A 17,572-nucleotide genomic window follows, 5' to 3' on the forward strand; every position below is an offset into this window, starting at 1 on the left:
GTCTTAATCTCAGGGTCCTGAGTATGAGCCTGCATTGGGCTCCATGCTGGGTATGGAGCTACTCAAATAAAATATCTAATAGTTGGCCAGTTGCATAAAGGCAGTAGTTCAGTCTAACCATTCTGAAATCTGATGAAAGTTGTAGACTTTCTTGAGAAAACTACTTCTATGCTCAGTTTGGGGTGAGTTGAGCCCCCTCTAAACACATCATTAACCTATTTTAATAAAATTCCAAGGTCAGTTTTCACGTGATCTGCAGACTCAGTCTTAATAAATTATACTCCTTGACTCTTAAGCATTTTTTTTTTTTAAATACATCTCTCAGGTTTATATTTGTTTTTTTTTTTTTTTTTAATTTTTTATTTATCTATTCATGATAGTCACAGAGAGAGGCAGAGACACAGGCGGAGGGAGAAGCAGGCTCCATGCACCGGGAGCCCGATGTGGGATTCGATCCCGGGTCTCCAGGATCGCGCCCTGGGCCAAAGGCAGGCGCCAAACCACTGCGCCACCCAGGGATCCCTCTTAAGCATATTTTTTAAAAAAGAATTTAGGGGATCCCTGGGTGGCGCAGCGGTTTGGCGCCTGCCTTTGGCCCAGGGCGCGATCCTGGAGACCCGGGATCGAATCCCACATCAGGCTCCCGGTGCATGGAGCCTGCTTCTCCCTCCGCCTGTGTCTCTGCCTCTCTCTCTCTCTCTGTGACTATCATAAATAAATAAAAAGTTAAAAAAAAAAAATAAAAAAAAAATAAAAATTTAAAAAAAGAATTTAGTTGTTAAATATTCTTGGGCATCTCTGGGTGGCTCAGTGGTTTAGTGCCTGCCTTCAGCCCAGGGCGTGATCCTGGGGTGGGGTCCGGGGATCGAGTCCCGCATTGAGCTCCCTGCATGGAGCCTGCTTCTGCCTCTGCCTGTGTGTCTGCCTGTCTCTCTCTCTCTCTCGCTCTCTCTCTCTGTGTCTCTCATGAATAAATGAATAAAATCTTAAAAAGAATATATTGATAAATATTTACTGTATATTTTAAAACTGTAGTTAGGATGATCTGGCAGTTTTAGAAAATAAAAATTAAGATCTTCTAGGTAGATTTTTTCTCATAATCGTTCATGAAATGCTTACAAAATAAATCCCATACTTTGATGTGAAATATTTTTTCCACCCCTTCATTTTTTTTAAGCTGGAAAAATAATTATAGTTTCTAACTTATTCCAGAAAGGGCTTGACTTCCTAATATGTAAAGTGCTCCTAGAAATTGAAAAAGTATGGTCAGAGAAGAAGACAGCCTCATTTAAAGAAACGTAGATACTGCTCTTCCTGGATGGAAGCAGAAAGTCACCACCAATTTAGCTTTTATTTAATAGACCCCGCTAGGACTCTAAGAGATAAAGAGAAAAAGTACAGGGACACCTGGGTGGCTCAGCGGTTGGGTGTCTGCCTTCGGCTCAGGGCATGATCCTGGAGTCCCCGGAATGAGTCACGACGGGCTCCCTGCATGGAGCCTGCTTCTCCCTCTGCCTGTGTCTCTGCCTCTCTTTCTGTGTCTCCTGAATAAATAAATAAAATCTTTAAAAAAAAAAAAAAAAAAAAAAAGATAAGAAAAAGTACAAAGAATGCCTACATGTGAAGGGTGATGTTTTTAGTATTGATCTTCTAAAAATTTCCTTTAACCTGCTGCTCATTCCAGGCAAATTTATGAAATTACTAAAAATTATGCAAACTGCATGGCTGCATTTATAAATATTAATTTGTAGCCAATATAGGTGTTTTTAAAGCTTTAATTTCATACCTTTGGCACTATTTCCAAAGTGTTTACTTTTGCATGTATAAACATACTAAATTGTAGAATTTAAGATTTTGCTTGGTGGCTTCAATATCACAGTAACCAAGATTAGACCTTTTGCCACCCTAATTGTACAAAGTTTTGTTTGAATTGAGTTACCTCTTGAAGGATTATTTTAAAGGCTCGTTTAACCTATACTAGATAAGAGGCAATTTTTACTAGGGTATTTGTGTGTGTGTGTGTGTGTGTGTGTGTGTGTTTTAGACTTAATGGTAAAGTGGAAGGAAAATGCTTTTTAAAGATCTTTTGAATCCATCATACTTACAATAAGCAAGTTAAAACTTTCTCTTTTCTTCCAGATAAAGCTTCACCAAGAAGGTTGCCCAGGAAACGGGCACAGAAGAGATCAGTGGGATCTGATGAGTAAATGTTCCTTTGTGCAACAATTCAGTCTTTACTTAACCTGCCCTAATGTTTTTCGGCCTGATGGGAATTAGTGCAGAGAAGCCATATCACCATAGAAGGCAACTACTACTTATGTGTGGACTGAGCAATCAGAGTCTGTGGCGATAATAATATTACTGAAAATGCACTGCATTCATTTTTCTAAAGTAACAAATTTGGTTTTTTTTTAAGCCATTAAAAATCTATGTGTGTGCGTGTGTATGTATGTGAGCAGTTAGTGTTACCAGAATCATTGTTGAACTACCTGAAGCCTGCCTTTAGAATACTAAATATAATGCTGTTGTCTCTTTTTGACATTTCCTAGTATTTCCCCCCAAAACTCAAAAGAATATTTGTCCAATATGATTGTGGATGTCCTGCCTTAGACTGTTGTAAAGAAAACAATTTCTCTTTTAGAATTGCTCAAATCTCAGTTGACGGCACAAATTGGTGTTTTGTTTTTGTTGCTGTTTTACAACTAGTATTCTAAAGGCATAGTCAGGAGTAGCTGCTTTTTAGCAATAGAATTGTTTTGGTATTTTGCTGCTGTTTACTATGATGCGCACCTTCAGAAAACTTCCCAAATGAGCCCAAGGAATTTGGGGATTTCTAGCAACAAAATTGTGAAGCATGAGAATTCTGCTGATTTTGCTATATAAAATCCACCCCACCCTCTCTTTTCCTATTTCTTTCTCTCTTTTTTACAAAAAGAAAATGGTACATTTGTGGGACCCGAGTGTATTATCCATTGTTTTATTTCTGACCCGCTTAGATTTTTTTTTTTTAAGAGATCATTTATTTTTTTCCTTAATAGAAGTATCTTGTTTGAGAAAAATTGTCTTGGTCTATAGACTAAGCAAAAAAGTCAGTTTATTGGGGTAAATATATATTATACTACTAATCTGTAAAAAAAAAAAAAAAAGTTGGATATTTTTTAAGTAGTTAACCAATTCATTTTTATCTAATTTTTTTTTAGTATTTTGGTTGTCCAGAATAGATTTTTTTAGTAATCTGAAGAATTCAAAAATTTTAAGCACTTAAGATCTCAGAATCAAAACTAAATTGGACTTCATAAAATGCTCTTGTCCTAGGTAGTAAATTAAGTTTGGCATTATTGTCAGACTGGATAAAGGGTAAGTCAAATAGTATGAATAGATAAGGGGCTTTTCCCCTCTGTCTTTAAGCCATATTCTTCCCCATATATTTTGTAAGGAAATGGTAACTGAAATTCTAGTGGCTGTTTAATTCCTGATCTGTCTATTACAATGAACTGACCCCTCCTCCCCTCCTCACTATAATCCCCACCCATGCCCACATGAAACAACAGCAAAATAAGATACGCAAATAAAAAAATCTTTCCAAGTTCTTTAAGTATTTAAACATCTGAGCCAAAGCCTATGACAATAGAATAGAAGTTATTGTATAGTTGTTAAACTTCTACAACTTTGCAAATAGGGGCTAAGGTGTCAAATTATCTATATTGGCATTGCTGAACTATAAACTTTCTATACCTGTAATATAAAGTGTTTGAGTTTTTAATTGGGCTGTATGATTAGTAGCTTATTTTGAAAAAGCTCTATGAGCTGTAAAAACTGCATGTTTTTTGTTTAATGTAATATAGGAGACCCTCTACCTTTTCAAGGAATATATTTCAAAAACATTGTTTTGTGAATTTCTAAGTTTGTGATACTAGAACACAATGCAGTGAGGTATAATTACAAAATTTAAGTGGCTTCTAGACCGTTTCATTGACTACTTGGTGGTACTTAGGCAGTGGCAAAGCCACGCTGAGTTACAGGTGCCAGCCCTTCTGACTCCTAAGTAATTTGCCTTACATACTAGCCTTTCCACTGCTGAGGTTCAAATTAGTGCCTCAGAAAATATTTGTCATGTTTTATTTTTTAGCATAGATTGGGAACAGTTGAAAACTCTTAAATCCTCAGCTGCCAGGGTCTTCTATAGTATCAGTATGTGTTTAGCAGAAACTAACTCCATAATGAATGGAATTCAATTCCACACATGGTTTGTTCAAGCACACTTAATAAGTAGCCTATTTTTTAAATGTCTTTTTTAAATGTAAATATTTGGATGAAGTTTTTAAAGTTTGTTTTGATATATTCATTTGCTATACCAACCATGGTTTCAGAATTCACCTTTTGAGCAAATTGGTTTCAGAATCTGTAAAATGAACCAAGAATCTTGTGTATCAAAGCTGTCACGCAGACATGTGAGAATAATGTGTTCATAAAGCATGGATCTTGCTTTGGTTGTATAGCTTCATCATTCATTTCATGGTCTTACTAGTGAGTGACTTTTCAGACTGCCCCTGCCCTCTGAACTGTTGTCTGAACAGGGCGGGTGGGTAGGGAATGGGGACCTGCAAGGTCCTGAGGAAGATAGAAGTCAGAAGAAAAGGAACATGTACTTGATTTTCATGGTTTTTAATTTTCAGTAAGTTTCAGAAAACAGTGATTTTTGATAGGAAAAGGCAAATTTAGATCTAAGAAAAAAACACTAAAAAGCCATTGCCTTAAACGTGTATTTGCAGTCCATCAGCCTATAATTGTATTTGCCTCTGTTGAGGAGTAGTTTAATGGTAGTAATGTGACCTTGAAATCTTTGTTTAATGACTACAGTATTTTGGAGGCACAGTCGTAGTAAATTAACTTACTAGTATGTCATACAGAATTCATGTTTTTTGGTACACTGATATTCATACCCTTGGTTGGAAGAAGAAAGAAATTTGGTTAGTGCATTTAAATAATGATGGGTTTTGTTTTGGTTTGGTTTTTTTGCATTGAACTTGGCAATCCACACAAAATCACCAAGATTTTGATAGGTTACAATCCTTGGTTTTTCACTATTTTAGTTCCAAAATTAGACGTTAGCTTAAATTTAAAAATTGGAATTTGTATTTCCAGGTATACTTGAAGTTATTTGCCACATTTGTGGACAGCATCACTTATAGCTGTAAAGTCAATACATTTGTTCTAATTTTACTAAATAAAATCCTACTTTGAACTAATATCTCCAGCTTAGTGAAGAGCCACCTGACCTGTCACCCCCTTAGTACTGGCATAAGCGGAATATTAGGATAGTAGGAGGCAGGAACAGGACTTAACTGACCTGCAAACATCTCAGCAGTTTCTTTAGGGGCTCTTAAGAACTTTACTAGTTAATATTTGTATGGTTTTTATTCTTTATTCACACAGAAGTAGCCTAGACTTTTATAGTAATTAATTCTACATAGAATCTGAAGTTTTCCCTTTTTTCAGACTTCGGAATCATTTAGGATTATGGCTGTGAGGTTTGGGTACCACTTAGCTGCTTTTTAAAAGGCAGTAGGAAAGGAACTCATTTATTAAACATCAGCCATGGATTGTGTTCATTTGGGCCTTTCCATTCACCGTCTAAGAAACCTTCACAAAAACTCCCTGAAGGAAGGTGATTCTCCCTGTATAGATGGGAAAAAAAAAAAAAAAAAAAAAAACCTCCCCCAAGTTTAGGTGGCTTGTTTAAGGTGTTATATATTGAATCTAAATAGATTCTAAATAGATTCAGAGCTTTTTCTAAAAGGTCCCACATTCTTTCCCCAGCATCATGTTTTAGATGGAAATTTTATGAAACCATTTGGGCAGCTTACAAATACTTGGTTTTCCAGAATTCAGCAACCAGAAAGTTTCAATAAAGTACTGAATATATCTATACTTGTACTATGCAATAGTATATAAATGCCACTCAACTTCAGAACACTGTAAAACCCCAAGGAGTCTTTGAACTGCTTTTTAAATCGATTTGGGTGTTAGTTTGTGGTGTGTATATATAATTTTTGAAATTTTTTATATAATTCAGTTCTCTGCAATCCCCTACTTAATCTCAATAATGACACCTCCTTAAGTGTACCCCTAATTAACAAAATCATGGTCTTTAAAAATATTTTCTTTAAAATATGGTAGTTTGGGTGGGTTTTTCAAGTTTTAAAGGGTTGGAGATTCATATTCATGTTAAAAGAGGAGAGTGAAGTACGGTTGACCTCTTAACAATGGGTTTGAACTGCACTGGACAACTTACACATGGATTTTTTTTCAATATGGTACTATAAATGTATTTCCTCTTAGATTTTAGTGAAATTTTTTTTCTAGCTTTATTGTAGGGATAGCATATATAATACATATACAAAATATGTGTTAATTGACTATATTATTGGAAAGGGTTCTTGTCAATAGTAGGCTATTAGTGGTTATGTTTGCGCAGGAATCGGCGCCGCAAACCCTGCATTCACGGGTCAGCTGTACTCTTTCTTGGGTTATACAACTACACAAAACTGGGATTATAGGTGAGGCTTCTGTCCTCTTTCTGTTCAAATGTGAATTTCCCTTACTGGACACCGTGGAGCGTTAGAAAGTCCAGGATCATCTAGAGAACATGAAGAACAACCCTTACATGGATTTCTGTTATAGGACCTGTGATGATCTGTCCCCTTGGTGATATGTCTGTCTCTGCTGGACTGTGAGTTCTGCATCCTGTTTGCCTTTTATCCCCAGTTTCTAGCTTACAGTTGTCACGTGGAAGCCTTATCGCAAGTGTTTAAAGAAAGAATGAGAAACAGTTTTTACTTGTTCTTCCATGGGATTGTGTTTAGAAATATTCCTGGTGATAACCCAGTATCATTTGCCTTTCTCTGAGGTTGAACAAAGAGAGATGGTACGGTATGCTAGCTTTGGGATTAGGATATCGTCCACCTTGGCCACTAAGCAGCGGTGACCTTGGGAAGGCAGCTCATCTCGGAGTCTTGATGTGTTCTTAAATTGAGAGATACCCAAAGTGTCAGTCCCAAATCGTCTGATTCTGTTACCTACAAACCCTTAATTCAATGTTATTAAATGATTCTTCCTTAAATTTAGCCAGCAAAACCAAAAAGAACTAAGGTATAGAATGGACTCCTGCGTGACTGCCTGGGTCCCAGTCCCAGCTGTCTCTCCAAGTTACATCATCTCACTGGCTTCAGTCTTGGGTGCCTGCCTTTTAGAGTTGTTAGCTGTTCAGAACTTTGGCGAGTCGTGACCACGTAAGTGATCGCTGCTGCTGTTGTGGAACACCATATTGTTGCAACCTCCCCTGAAGTATATGAAGGGGAGGGGGGTATGGCACTTTTTGGACTCGGATGTGGATTAGTAGTTAAGGTCTGTATAGGAACACTAAATGGTGCTATTTTTTTTTTTTTAGCTAAAGAGTGAAAGTCTTAAGATGGACATGTGATGTGGCTAGCTCTCTGGAAATGATAATGAACCAGAGTAATAGGGCTGCCAAGGGGAGTTTATTGTTACCTCTTAGAGCCTGCCTGTCAAATTGAAAATTACCTTTTTCAGAACACTTGGAGCAGCTGCATGTTTTCCAGTAATGGCATCGCTGTTCAGAACATTTCTGAAGTTCCTCAGAATTTCTTCACACTGAGCTACCCAAGGAGAATCCGTCTTATTCGTGTATTTTCAGAAATCCATTTGATCATCTATCTTACATTTGTCAAAATAGGTGCTGCGGTTCTAAAAGCATGTTAGGAGTGTGAGAAATATTTCAGTCAAGAATACTGTTCAGATGGAGCAGGTGTATGTATAGCGAACATCTGCTGCCTGTTCTTCCACATAATTCTTAATCTTCACAGCTGCCCTATGTAACCCCGCAACCCACGATGAACCTGCTTCAAGGAGCCCAGAGGCATCAGTGGTGCAGATTTGGTCCATTGCTGCCTCCAGCTTTGCTGGAACAAGACCTGTGAATCCTCGGAGAGGGAGCGCTTTCACACCAATGCACAAATATACTTACTTACCTGTGTTGTAGTTGCATCGCTTAGGATTTGCTTGGTATTTTCTCTGAAGTGTAGATACCTCTTTGTGTGTGTGTGTGTGTGTGTGTGTGTGTGCGCCCGCGCACGCACTATCACAGCCAGAAGTCAAGATTTATAAATACTCTGCACAGTGGCTCTTTGGAGAGGACCTGTTGCCATCATCCAAGGTAGAAGATTTTTTTTTTTTTTTCAAGGTAGAAGATTTAAAGCTGTTGGTCCTCAGCACACGTGAAAACAGGACTTCAACCATTGAATTCTCTTGAGCAGTTTATTATTACAGTCATGTGTATCGTAAGGTCTTGTATTTAATACCTCATAATCGAGTGAGCTGCCCATGGTTAAAAATACTGGTTAATGTATTTCAGTTCAGCCCTGCAGGCTGCTGGCACTCTGTATCTCCACTAAGCAGGAAATACGATGCAGAGCCGGCCTGTAGACTGCCTGTCCTGAAGCTGGCTGCAAGAAGGTAGTGGCAGGAGGACGACTCTGTGGGGTAGTATGGAGGGTTGTATCTTGACTCCTTAGTTGAATTCCACCTGGAGCCTCTGCCTGGAAGTAATCTCATTTCAGGACCACCAGTAAGATCCTGTGACCCATCATTGGACACTACAGTGACTTTTCACATGGCTAATGGCCTGACAGTCTGATTGCAAGGAGAAATCCTGATTGAACGCCGCCCTGGTTGTGCTGTGAGGACCTGGCTGGCTGACCGCTGTCTGCACAAGCCATTCAGAGCTATGCCTGGGCCTCCTTCATTGTCCTATCTATCAGATTCTGTCTTCCAGATCTTTGAGATTGGGTCTCTACATATGCACCTCCTTTCCCAGCATCCTCATCATCTCTGAGTTTCTTCCTTTTGTGTGCAACTGTATGGAAACCCTCCTGTCTTAAGTCTTGTGCAGGATTCTCTTGCCCCTCTAACTGCATTCCTGTTTTGTTGTTTTTTCTGACAAAGTATTAGACTCTGTTGGCCTCTTTTTCTTTGTTAGGCTGTCAGTCTTGTAAATTTTCATTAGGCTTTCAATTTAGCTTCTGTCCCAAAAACCTGCCCTCAGGGTCTCGTGGTTCCCTGCTTGCCAGTCTGCTGCGCTCTGGCCTTGACTTGCGCGTTTAACCCATTGACCATCAGTCCCCTTCAGAGTTCCCCTTAGCTTCTGTGATGATGCTCTTGCCTTCTTTTCATGTCTCCACTAACCAACTGACACCCCAGGCTCATTGTCCTCTCTGTAGTAGCTCTGGAGAGCTTCATCCGCTGTTGATTACCTCAGTCCTCCCTTAGTTTCCTGGCGTCATTGGAACCACCTGTGTGTGATTGGTTTTCACTTAAACTTACTTTCTTTTTTTTTTTTCACTTAAACTTTCTATTGTAACCCCGAAAAAACAAGCCTCAGATGTTTATTTCCCTCCGATCTCCCCAACCTAACTTCTTGCCACTCTTCCAGTAACACGGCTCCCATTTGTCCAGTATGAAATCTGAAAAAGTCCAAGTACAGCCATTTGCCCATAAGTATTTAATAAATTCTTACTAATTTTAGTTCTGCTATGAATTAAATTAGATTGAAATTCTCTCAATTTCAAAATCTAACAATTTCAGAGCTTGAGAGACATCTGAACTCATTCATTGTAGGCAAAATACCTCTGGTTCCAAATAGTTCTTTTTGTATTTCCTAATTCATTGCAGGAGGTCTTGGGTTTGCTATGTTAGTTTCTAGTGCTTTCAGACTGGGAATGTGATTTCTAGTGGTGTATTTTAATCGAGTTATTTATGACAGCTTTCTTCTGCAGGTTTTATTTGGTGACTGTCCAATAAGGATGTTCTCTTTCAGGACTGCTTAATGGACGTGGGCCTGATTAATCCCTAACATTCTTGTGTGCCTTTGAGAAATGTTGGTTCTTGCTCTATGAGTATCTGGAAATCTCAGTTTTTCCAGTTTGGTAAACTCCAGAGCACCTCTTTTCTTTGTTATTTCCATAGGTCTAACCTACCGCCTAAACTGGTCTGCTATCTTGTAAAATGCACCTTTTTATATTTACATATCCCCCAATTAAATAAAGCTGGTCTCGGAAGTATTTGTACACAGTACAGAATGTTTCCTAAAGTGGCGCTGCATATTATTACTAGGTCCTAAAGGTGAGAAGCACAAAGTGAATCAGAAGTACTAAGCAAAAAAAGAAGTACAATATTGATCTTAATTTCCCCCCTGGAATTTGTAGGGGAAAAAAAGCCAAACACATTCTCTGCATTTAAAATTCTGACATTTCAAGTAACAAAGTCTTGTTTTAGGATAAAGACGACATGACTTTTACTTGTTTTGTTTTGCAGCTAGTAGACTTTTCAGGTGCTGGTCATAAACCTCCCCCTTCTCCTCATACTCACATGTATTGAGAGTTTGGGTTCCCATAATTGTACCGACTGCATATCTTGACCTTTTAAACATTTTTAAACAAGCAGAGAGGTGTCTTTGTTTTAACTTGCTCATCTATATTGATGAGGGCAGTACCTAGAATTTCCTTTTCAAGATTGTGTTGTAAGCAGTAGAGCTGAATTAATGTGTTCTTCATAGAAAAAGTATGGAGGGGATCCCTGGGTGGTGCAGCGGTTTGGTGCCTGCCTTTGGCCCAGGGCGCGATCCTGGAGACCCGGGATCGAATCCCACGTTGGGCTCCCGGGGCATGGAGCCTGCTTCTCCCTCTGCCTGTGTCTCTGCCTCTCTCTCTTTCTCTCTCGCTCTCTGTGTGACTATCGTAAATAAATAAAAATTAAAAAAAAAAAAGTATGGAGATCTCCAAAAAAACTTTGGAGATACAGTGTTTGTAGCTATGTAATGTTTTTAGTCTTTGCTGAAGGAAAAAATGAAAAATCAAAAATATTAGGACAATAAGAACCAGTATTTTAATTTCTTGTCCACAGTGCTTGAAACACTCAAAGTCTGAAAAAAAAAAAAAAAAACACTCAAAGTCTGAAGAGCAGTATACATATAAAATGCTAAAGCAGTTTTTGTGATAGAGTGGCAGGTTTTTTTTTCTTTTTCTTTTTTTTTTTTAGATTTGTTTATTTATTTTTGATAGACATAGAGGCAGAGGGAGAAGCAGGCTCCATGCTGGGAGCCCGACGCGGGACTCGATCCTGGGACTCCAGGATCGCGCCCTGGGCCAAAGGCAGGCGCTAAACTGCTGAGCCACCCAGGGATCTCCCTTTATTTTTCTTTTTCAAAATGTTTATGATATACATCTATTTTATAATGGAAGAAACCAGAGTTAAGTTTATCTGAGCCTCCTACAGTGAGCATAATAATCACAGTGGTTATGGGCAGCTTTGCTGTAGCTCATAAAATGAGCCAGTTTTTAAAACTTGGAAGTATTATCACTTTACATATTCAGAGAAAATTAAGATTATTGATGGAAAATCCTCGAGAGTATTTTTCCTTAAAGGAACCCCAGCTTCCCATGTGTCACTTTTTTAAATCCATAAACTCCATCTGCAGCTGGGTTTGTGCCAGGCACTGTGTTGAGTGCTGCTGCTCCTGCCCCACACTTTGGCTCCCAGTCCCTGGGCCCACAGTGGCCCAGTGAGTGCAGTCCTGCCCCTTGTCTGGCCTCCAGTCACACCTGTGTGAACATGGAGACCACGGTCATTCCCAGGTGATCTGGTCCTCCCCTGCTTCCCTCTGGCCCCCAGCCTTGGCTGTAATTCCCTCTACAGGCCCCAGCCCCCATGTGATCCTTGCCTGTCAGCCTTCCCCAGCCCGCTCCCCTCATCCAAGGCATCTACCCCAGCATCTGCATCGCACCACCATTTATCATGGTCTCTGTGCCCTCCCCGCTATCAGAAATTACCTCCCTCTTCCATTGTCACCCCCACTTGAAACAGAAGCTTCATGACAGCAAGAGTTATATTTACCAGATCACCAAGTCTTAAAACAGTACCCGACACATGCTAAACGTTTTAATAAATACGATTTACAGTCCCAGCCATACAGTGAAGTAGGTATATCCTCATTTTATAAAGGATGAGGAACTGGAATACACAAATAACTGACTAAGCCACTCAGCTATTAAGTGACACAGCGGAGATGGGAACGCAGACATGCCTGTGTCCAGAACCTTTACATGATCCGCTTGCCTCCCTCAAGTTTTCCAGATGGGAGCCTGGTCACCATTCCCTGAAAGCCCAGGAGAAAACAGGTTGAGTTGCTGTGGCCAAGTCTTGGCGTCACCTGTGCCCATCTGCACAAGACTTCCAGGCTCATTGGCAGACGACTGCGACTTACGGATTCTAGAGAGTAAGAGGCCGAAGTGGCTCCAGCAGGAAGCATTTACCAAAACAGTAACTCAGGAAACAGGCAAGCAAGTGCCCGAGAGCTGCTGTAAGTGTGGCTCATTTGAAATCTCATAGGTGAGTTCTAGAAAAGGGAGTGAAACGATAGAGAAATCACAGCTGTAGCTTCAAAATGAAGTCGGTTTCCAAACCGGGAGTGAATTGCAACCTTAAATATTTTTTAAATTTTTTTTTTTTTTTTGTATAACGTAGCAAATTATACAAAGTTGAGACAACTCAGTTAGCTGTTGTAGGTGCACTAAAGCTGCCCACCAGCCGTTACAAGATCACCGTGAGGGAAGAGACCCAAGAAAACTAGAAGCGTGAGCCCCCTTTGAAGTGTTTCACGAGAGTAGCTGTGTTATCTTTTTTTCTAATTACTGAGTTTGTAGTAAGGGAGTAACTACGTGCTTCTGTGTTTTGAATCTCATGGTTTTAAATCAGTAGTACTCTTCTTCTAGAATTCTCCAAATAATAGGAAACCCTTGTAAAGGTCAACTTTGATGCCCAGCGGTGCCAGGCTACCTGCCCGCAGGGTGTGCTGTGCTGCCCCCTGCTGCTGACAGCTGGCGCAGCAGCGGAGGTTCCGCCGGGCCGCCCCGGGGCGTTGCTAGAAAAGTGAAGCAGCTTTGGGAAGGAGACAGGTCTGCTGGGAGTTTCCTCTCCTAAAGCAGACTGCTGCTCTGGACAATGCAGCCCATGCCTGTGCTCCACCCCCACCCCAAGACTAAAACATCAAATTAAAGTGAAAAATACTGCTTTTGCTAAGATGTCAAAGAAGGAGTTCGGGCTCTTAGGTCTGCTGAATGATCGTGTCAGTAGAAAGACGATGACTGCTGTGAAGGACCCCGTGTGTCAGGGCGCTGGTTCTGTAGGTTCATCCTTGCCAAGAGGAGAAACACGGTGTCAGGACAAAGCCAGCCACACCTGTGCTCTGCCTCCATCGTGTCCACACACACACACACACACACACACACTTCAGATGAACACCCCAATAGCTGGCCCAGGCATCGGTGCAGTATGACGGCTCCTGGTTCCTGGACTCCAGGCTCACTCAGCGGCTGGATAACCTTAGACGAGCCACTTTCCTCTGGTCTCAGCCCCCTTCTCTTCTGTAAAATGGGCTAACAGTGACAGGTTATTAGTTACTAACACCCAGTGAATATTTATCAAGCCCTCATTACACGTCAGGTGTGGCGTTGAATTTTTTTTTTAAGATCCTGCATGTGAAAAAGCATATCCCAGTGCCTGGTGCCGAGTAACCCTAATGTTCACTCATTAGAAGTAAGTTTGTTTTCCCCGGAAAGTAATGTTCGTGTGTCAGCCAACTAAAATGCATCATTAATAACCGCACCCCCCCCCCCGCCCCAGAGCTGTGAAATTCTCTTTAAAAGGTGTGGTCCTCTCATCATTTTCTGCACTTATCGGAGCCTCGTGCATGATTAGGGTCGTACAGGCTCTCACGGGTCCAGCTTTTTGCCCCGCGCAGCACTGTCCTCCGTAACCCGCTCCGGGGACACGTCCCCTGGGCCTGGCCCCACTGCCATCCTTGGACCGGCGACGCCCTCTTCAGCCCCAGTCAGCCTCGTGGCCTGTGCCCCGGTCCCGCTGTCCAGATCATCTTAGGACAAAGTCTCCTAGCTCCCTCCTGACAGCCCTTCGTGTCTTGGAAGGGGCCCGTCACTCCTTCCTTTATCGAAAGTCATCGTTTATCCAGGCTAAAGTAAAAAGTCCTAATAACCACTTCGACCGACCTGGATTTATCTTTTCTGAAATACTCCCATCATTTTTTTTTTTTTTTTGTAAGGGAATACTGTATTAAGGGGAGGGGAAAAATCTAGCCACTTAAAATCATGATGTAAGGGGTTGAAAATAATTATTTATGATCAAGGATGGGAATAATTGCCCTTTGTTGTCTCCCTCCGAGATGCGTTTCTCCCACCGTGTCGTGCTCCTAGACGACGTTCGCGGATGCTGGCGCGGGGGAGGCTTGCTTAAAGCGGGGTGTTCAGGGCACCGTCCTGGAGCTGCTGCCTCCGGCTCTGGGGCCCGGGAAGCTGCATTTTAATGCTGTGCGTGCCCCTGGAGAGCCTGGGTCCACCTGGAGGCACCACCCGGTGCAGAGTGATGAGCCGATGTGCCTGGCCGGCCCCTGGGAAGCCCCCAACTAGCTGGACGGCGGGGTGGCATCTGCAGCACAGGCGGTGACGGTTAGCCAGGCCCTGGCCCTCTGCTTTGGCTGGTGGGGAAATGGGGCCGCTGCACCTGCCCTTCCTACTCCTGCCCGCTTGCTGGGTGCCCAGAGGGCAGCCGGAGGCAGCGATGGTGGGGACACAGTGGTGGCCGCTGACCCTTTGAGCACCCCCCGCGACCCATCCAGGGGCCCTTCTGAGCATCTTCTGATGTTCCTCGTGCCGCCGCCAGGCCCCCCGCCCCATGAGAGGCTCTCGGCCGTGTACACCAGGACGTAGGGGGCCGAGGCGCAGGTGGCCGCGGGGGGCCTCCAGGGGCCTGCCCACCGCCCTGCCGCCGTGCCCACCTCTCCGGGGCCACCCGTGTCCGTGGGCCCCTCCAGCGACGCGGGCTCGGTCCCTTCCTCCCGAGACCACTTCCTCACTCGGCGCTTCCTGTCCCGGTGCCGTCCCTGCCCAGGAGCCCCCTGCGCCCGGCTAGCCCATCGGAGGCCGGCCTGGCCCCCGCTCCCGTCCCCTCCCCTGCGTGACACCAAGCGGCAGGTCCCCGCAGCCTGGGGGAGCCCAGGTCCTCCGTGGGCCACAGCCTGGCCGTCCAGCCCGCGCTCCCACTAGTCCCTGCCTTGGCCTGTTCCCCGCGCCCACCGGGTGGCCTCCCAGCCCCGGCACCGCCGGAGGGCCCTGCGCTGAGCACCCAGCTTCGGGGGCAGCCTTTCATTCCGATGTCCTTGGAGACGTACAAAAAAGGTTGCAAAATAGTACAAACCCCCTGTACCCTTACCCCTCACCCCGGCCATTACCTGGCACTTTGCCTCCTGCACACGCACACGCACACTTTGCCCTGTTGGCGAGCGGATGGCAGACGTGCCCCTTGGTCCTGAGCTCGCGGGGGATGAAGTCCCGACTGGGAGCACATTCCCGCACCGAGGCAAAGGGCCATTATCCGAGTCAGGAGGGGGAGCACCGACCCCAGGTCTTCCAGGCCGGGGCGATGGGCGGTGTCCCGCGGGGTCCCAGGGACAGTCCCCGCCCTGCCTCCCCGGCCCGTCCAAAATCCCCGGTTACATTCAGTCGTCACGTCTCCTCGGTTTCTCTTAACCTGAAAGGTTCCCTCAGTCTTTGGGGACCCTCCAAGCATCTCTGAGGAGCACAGGCACAGGGTGTCCCCCAGCCGGAGCCCGGGTGCCGATGCAGGTCGGGCCCTCCGAGCAGGAGCAGCGGGGGCCGAGGCAGGAGCACTGACGACTCGGGAGGTGGGATCTTACCTAGTCCTTGGACCTCGGAGTGCAGGTCACCTCTTGGCCCCCCCTGCCCCTCAGGCACCCGCAGTGAGCTCTGGGGGCTCCACGGCGCCCGCCTCCCGCCGACCCCCGCCGCGCACCCTCCAGGAGCTCGAGGACCGCGTCTCGCTCCTGCCCGGGGCCTGGCACGTCGCGGGCGCTTCGCACTGTGTTGCTGAGTGAATGGAGGGATGAGTGGGGCTCCCCTCGAGCTGGGTCCCTTGCGGAGCGGACCCCCGCTCTCTCCGCCCCGGGCCGCCTGGCTTTTCCCGCTTTCCTCGCGGAGCATGGCCAAGTGTTTTATTTCTGTTTGCGCCGGGTTCTGGCCGAACGCACGCAAGTCTCACTGAACCCCAGGAGAGAGGCGCAGCGGGGAGCCCCGGGGCTAGGTCTCCCGTCTGCTTCGTGGCGGGGCGGGCTCCTCGGGGTCTCTCATCCTCTGAAATCATTGGCCCTGAAGGAGCCGGAAGCGTCTCCGGTGCGAAGGCAGGTGCAGGTGCAGGTGCAGGTGCAGGTGCACGGCCCCCTCGCCTCTGCTCTGCGGTCGGGCCGTGATTCCAGGGCTGTCCCGAAGCCCCTCAGGAGGTCTCTGTCTCCGTTTGTTGTTTCAGGCGCAGGAGGAAGGAGACGCGCTGACGCTGCCATCTGACCTCCCCTGCAGCTTCGGCCTCTCCCGGCGTCCGGGTGCCCGGGCCGCGCACTCCGCCAACAAGCAGGTCCCGGAGACTGGCCGTCCTTGCCGCCCCGTTTGCTATTTGTGACACCTAGGACCGCACCCAACCACGCAGCTGGATCCCGACCGACTCCCGCCGAGAAGTCACCGCTGGCGCTGGCGTGGGACCAGGGCTTTGTGGCTTATGCACAGCAGCTGCTGCTGTGCATCGCTGCCGGGTGGCGATGTCCTGGTAAAGTGGCCCCCCCCCCCCCCCGGTGGCAGGTAGGCGGGGGAGGTGGGGCCCCCGCGGTAGATTCATTCAGCTCAGCTTGCTCTTCCCCCGCGACATAGCCGGTGACGCAGGTCAGGAGGCGCGCGGCTCCGGGTGATCGGAGCTCACGGGCCCCAGGGACACGGTGGCCGCGACACGTCCCTTAGCGGCTTGCAGTGTCCTGTCAGGGAAGCGGTCAGAGGTGAGCGGGGCCGCGCGGGGCCCCCGTGAGTGCCCGTCACCTCTACCCGGTACGTGGGGAGGCCTGCGCTCGGGAGCTGGTGCCCAGCCCGGGCTCCGGCTCCTCCAATACGCGGACGTGAATTAAGCTGAATGGCTTTGAGTTGCACTGGACTGAAATAAATTGAATTGAAAGGCCTCCACACACGTATGACTCCCTTGCTGAGCGCCGGGCCCTGGGGAGTCCCGGCCTTGCCGTGCAGGCCCGTCCACACCCCGCAGCGGGAACACGTTTGGGGCTGAGGGTGAGGAGGGGCGAGGAGGGGGTAAGGAGGGGTGAGGGGAGGTGAGGAGGGGCAGGCAGGAGCAAGGGGGGCGAGGGGGGGCCGGCAGGGGCGAGGAGGGGCGATGGGGGGGTGAGGAGGGGCTGGCAGGGGTGAGGAGGGGCGATGGGGGGTGAGGAGGGGTGGGCAGGGGTGAAGAGGGGCAGGCAGGGGTGAGGAGGGGCGATGGGGGGTGAGGAGGGGAGGGCAGGGGCAAGGAGGGGCGGGCAGGGGTGAGGAGGGGCAGGCAGGGGCGGGCAGGGGTGAGGAGGAGCAGGCAGGGG

At 45.9% G+C, this 17,572-nt stretch overlaps 1 protein-coding gene across 4 annotated transcripts in view; it reads left to right on the top strand.

Annotated features, from left to right (window-relative positions):
* SSR1 (signal sequence receptor subunit 1) overlaps window positions 1-17,168 on the top strand; it is a 38,593-nt gene extending 21,425 nt beyond the window's left edge. For 2 of the 4 annotated variants that reach the window (XM_041771418.1, XM_041771419.1), the window contains 2 exons: window positions 2,140-2,203; window positions 16,471-17,168. In XM_041771418.1, the coding sequence (XP_041627352.1) occupies window positions 2,140-2,203; window positions 16,471-16,495 (89 nt within the window). In that variant the 3' untranslated portion in view covers window positions 16,496-17,168. Of the gene's footprint in view, window positions 1-2,139; window positions 4,487-16,470 lie in introns of those variants that run through there. The other 2 variants (XM_041771420.1, XM_041771421.1) reach the window with 1 other exon arrangement.
* Window positions 17,169-17,572: the final 404 nt, after the last annotated feature.

This window comes from Vulpes lagopus, chromosome 10, assembly GCF_018345385.1.
Source record: "Vulpes lagopus strain Blue_001 chromosome 10, ASM1834538v1, whole genome shotgun sequence".
In the NCBI taxonomy this organism is placed as follows: Eukaryota; Metazoa; Chordata; class Mammalia; order Carnivora; family Canidae; genus Vulpes; species Vulpes lagopus.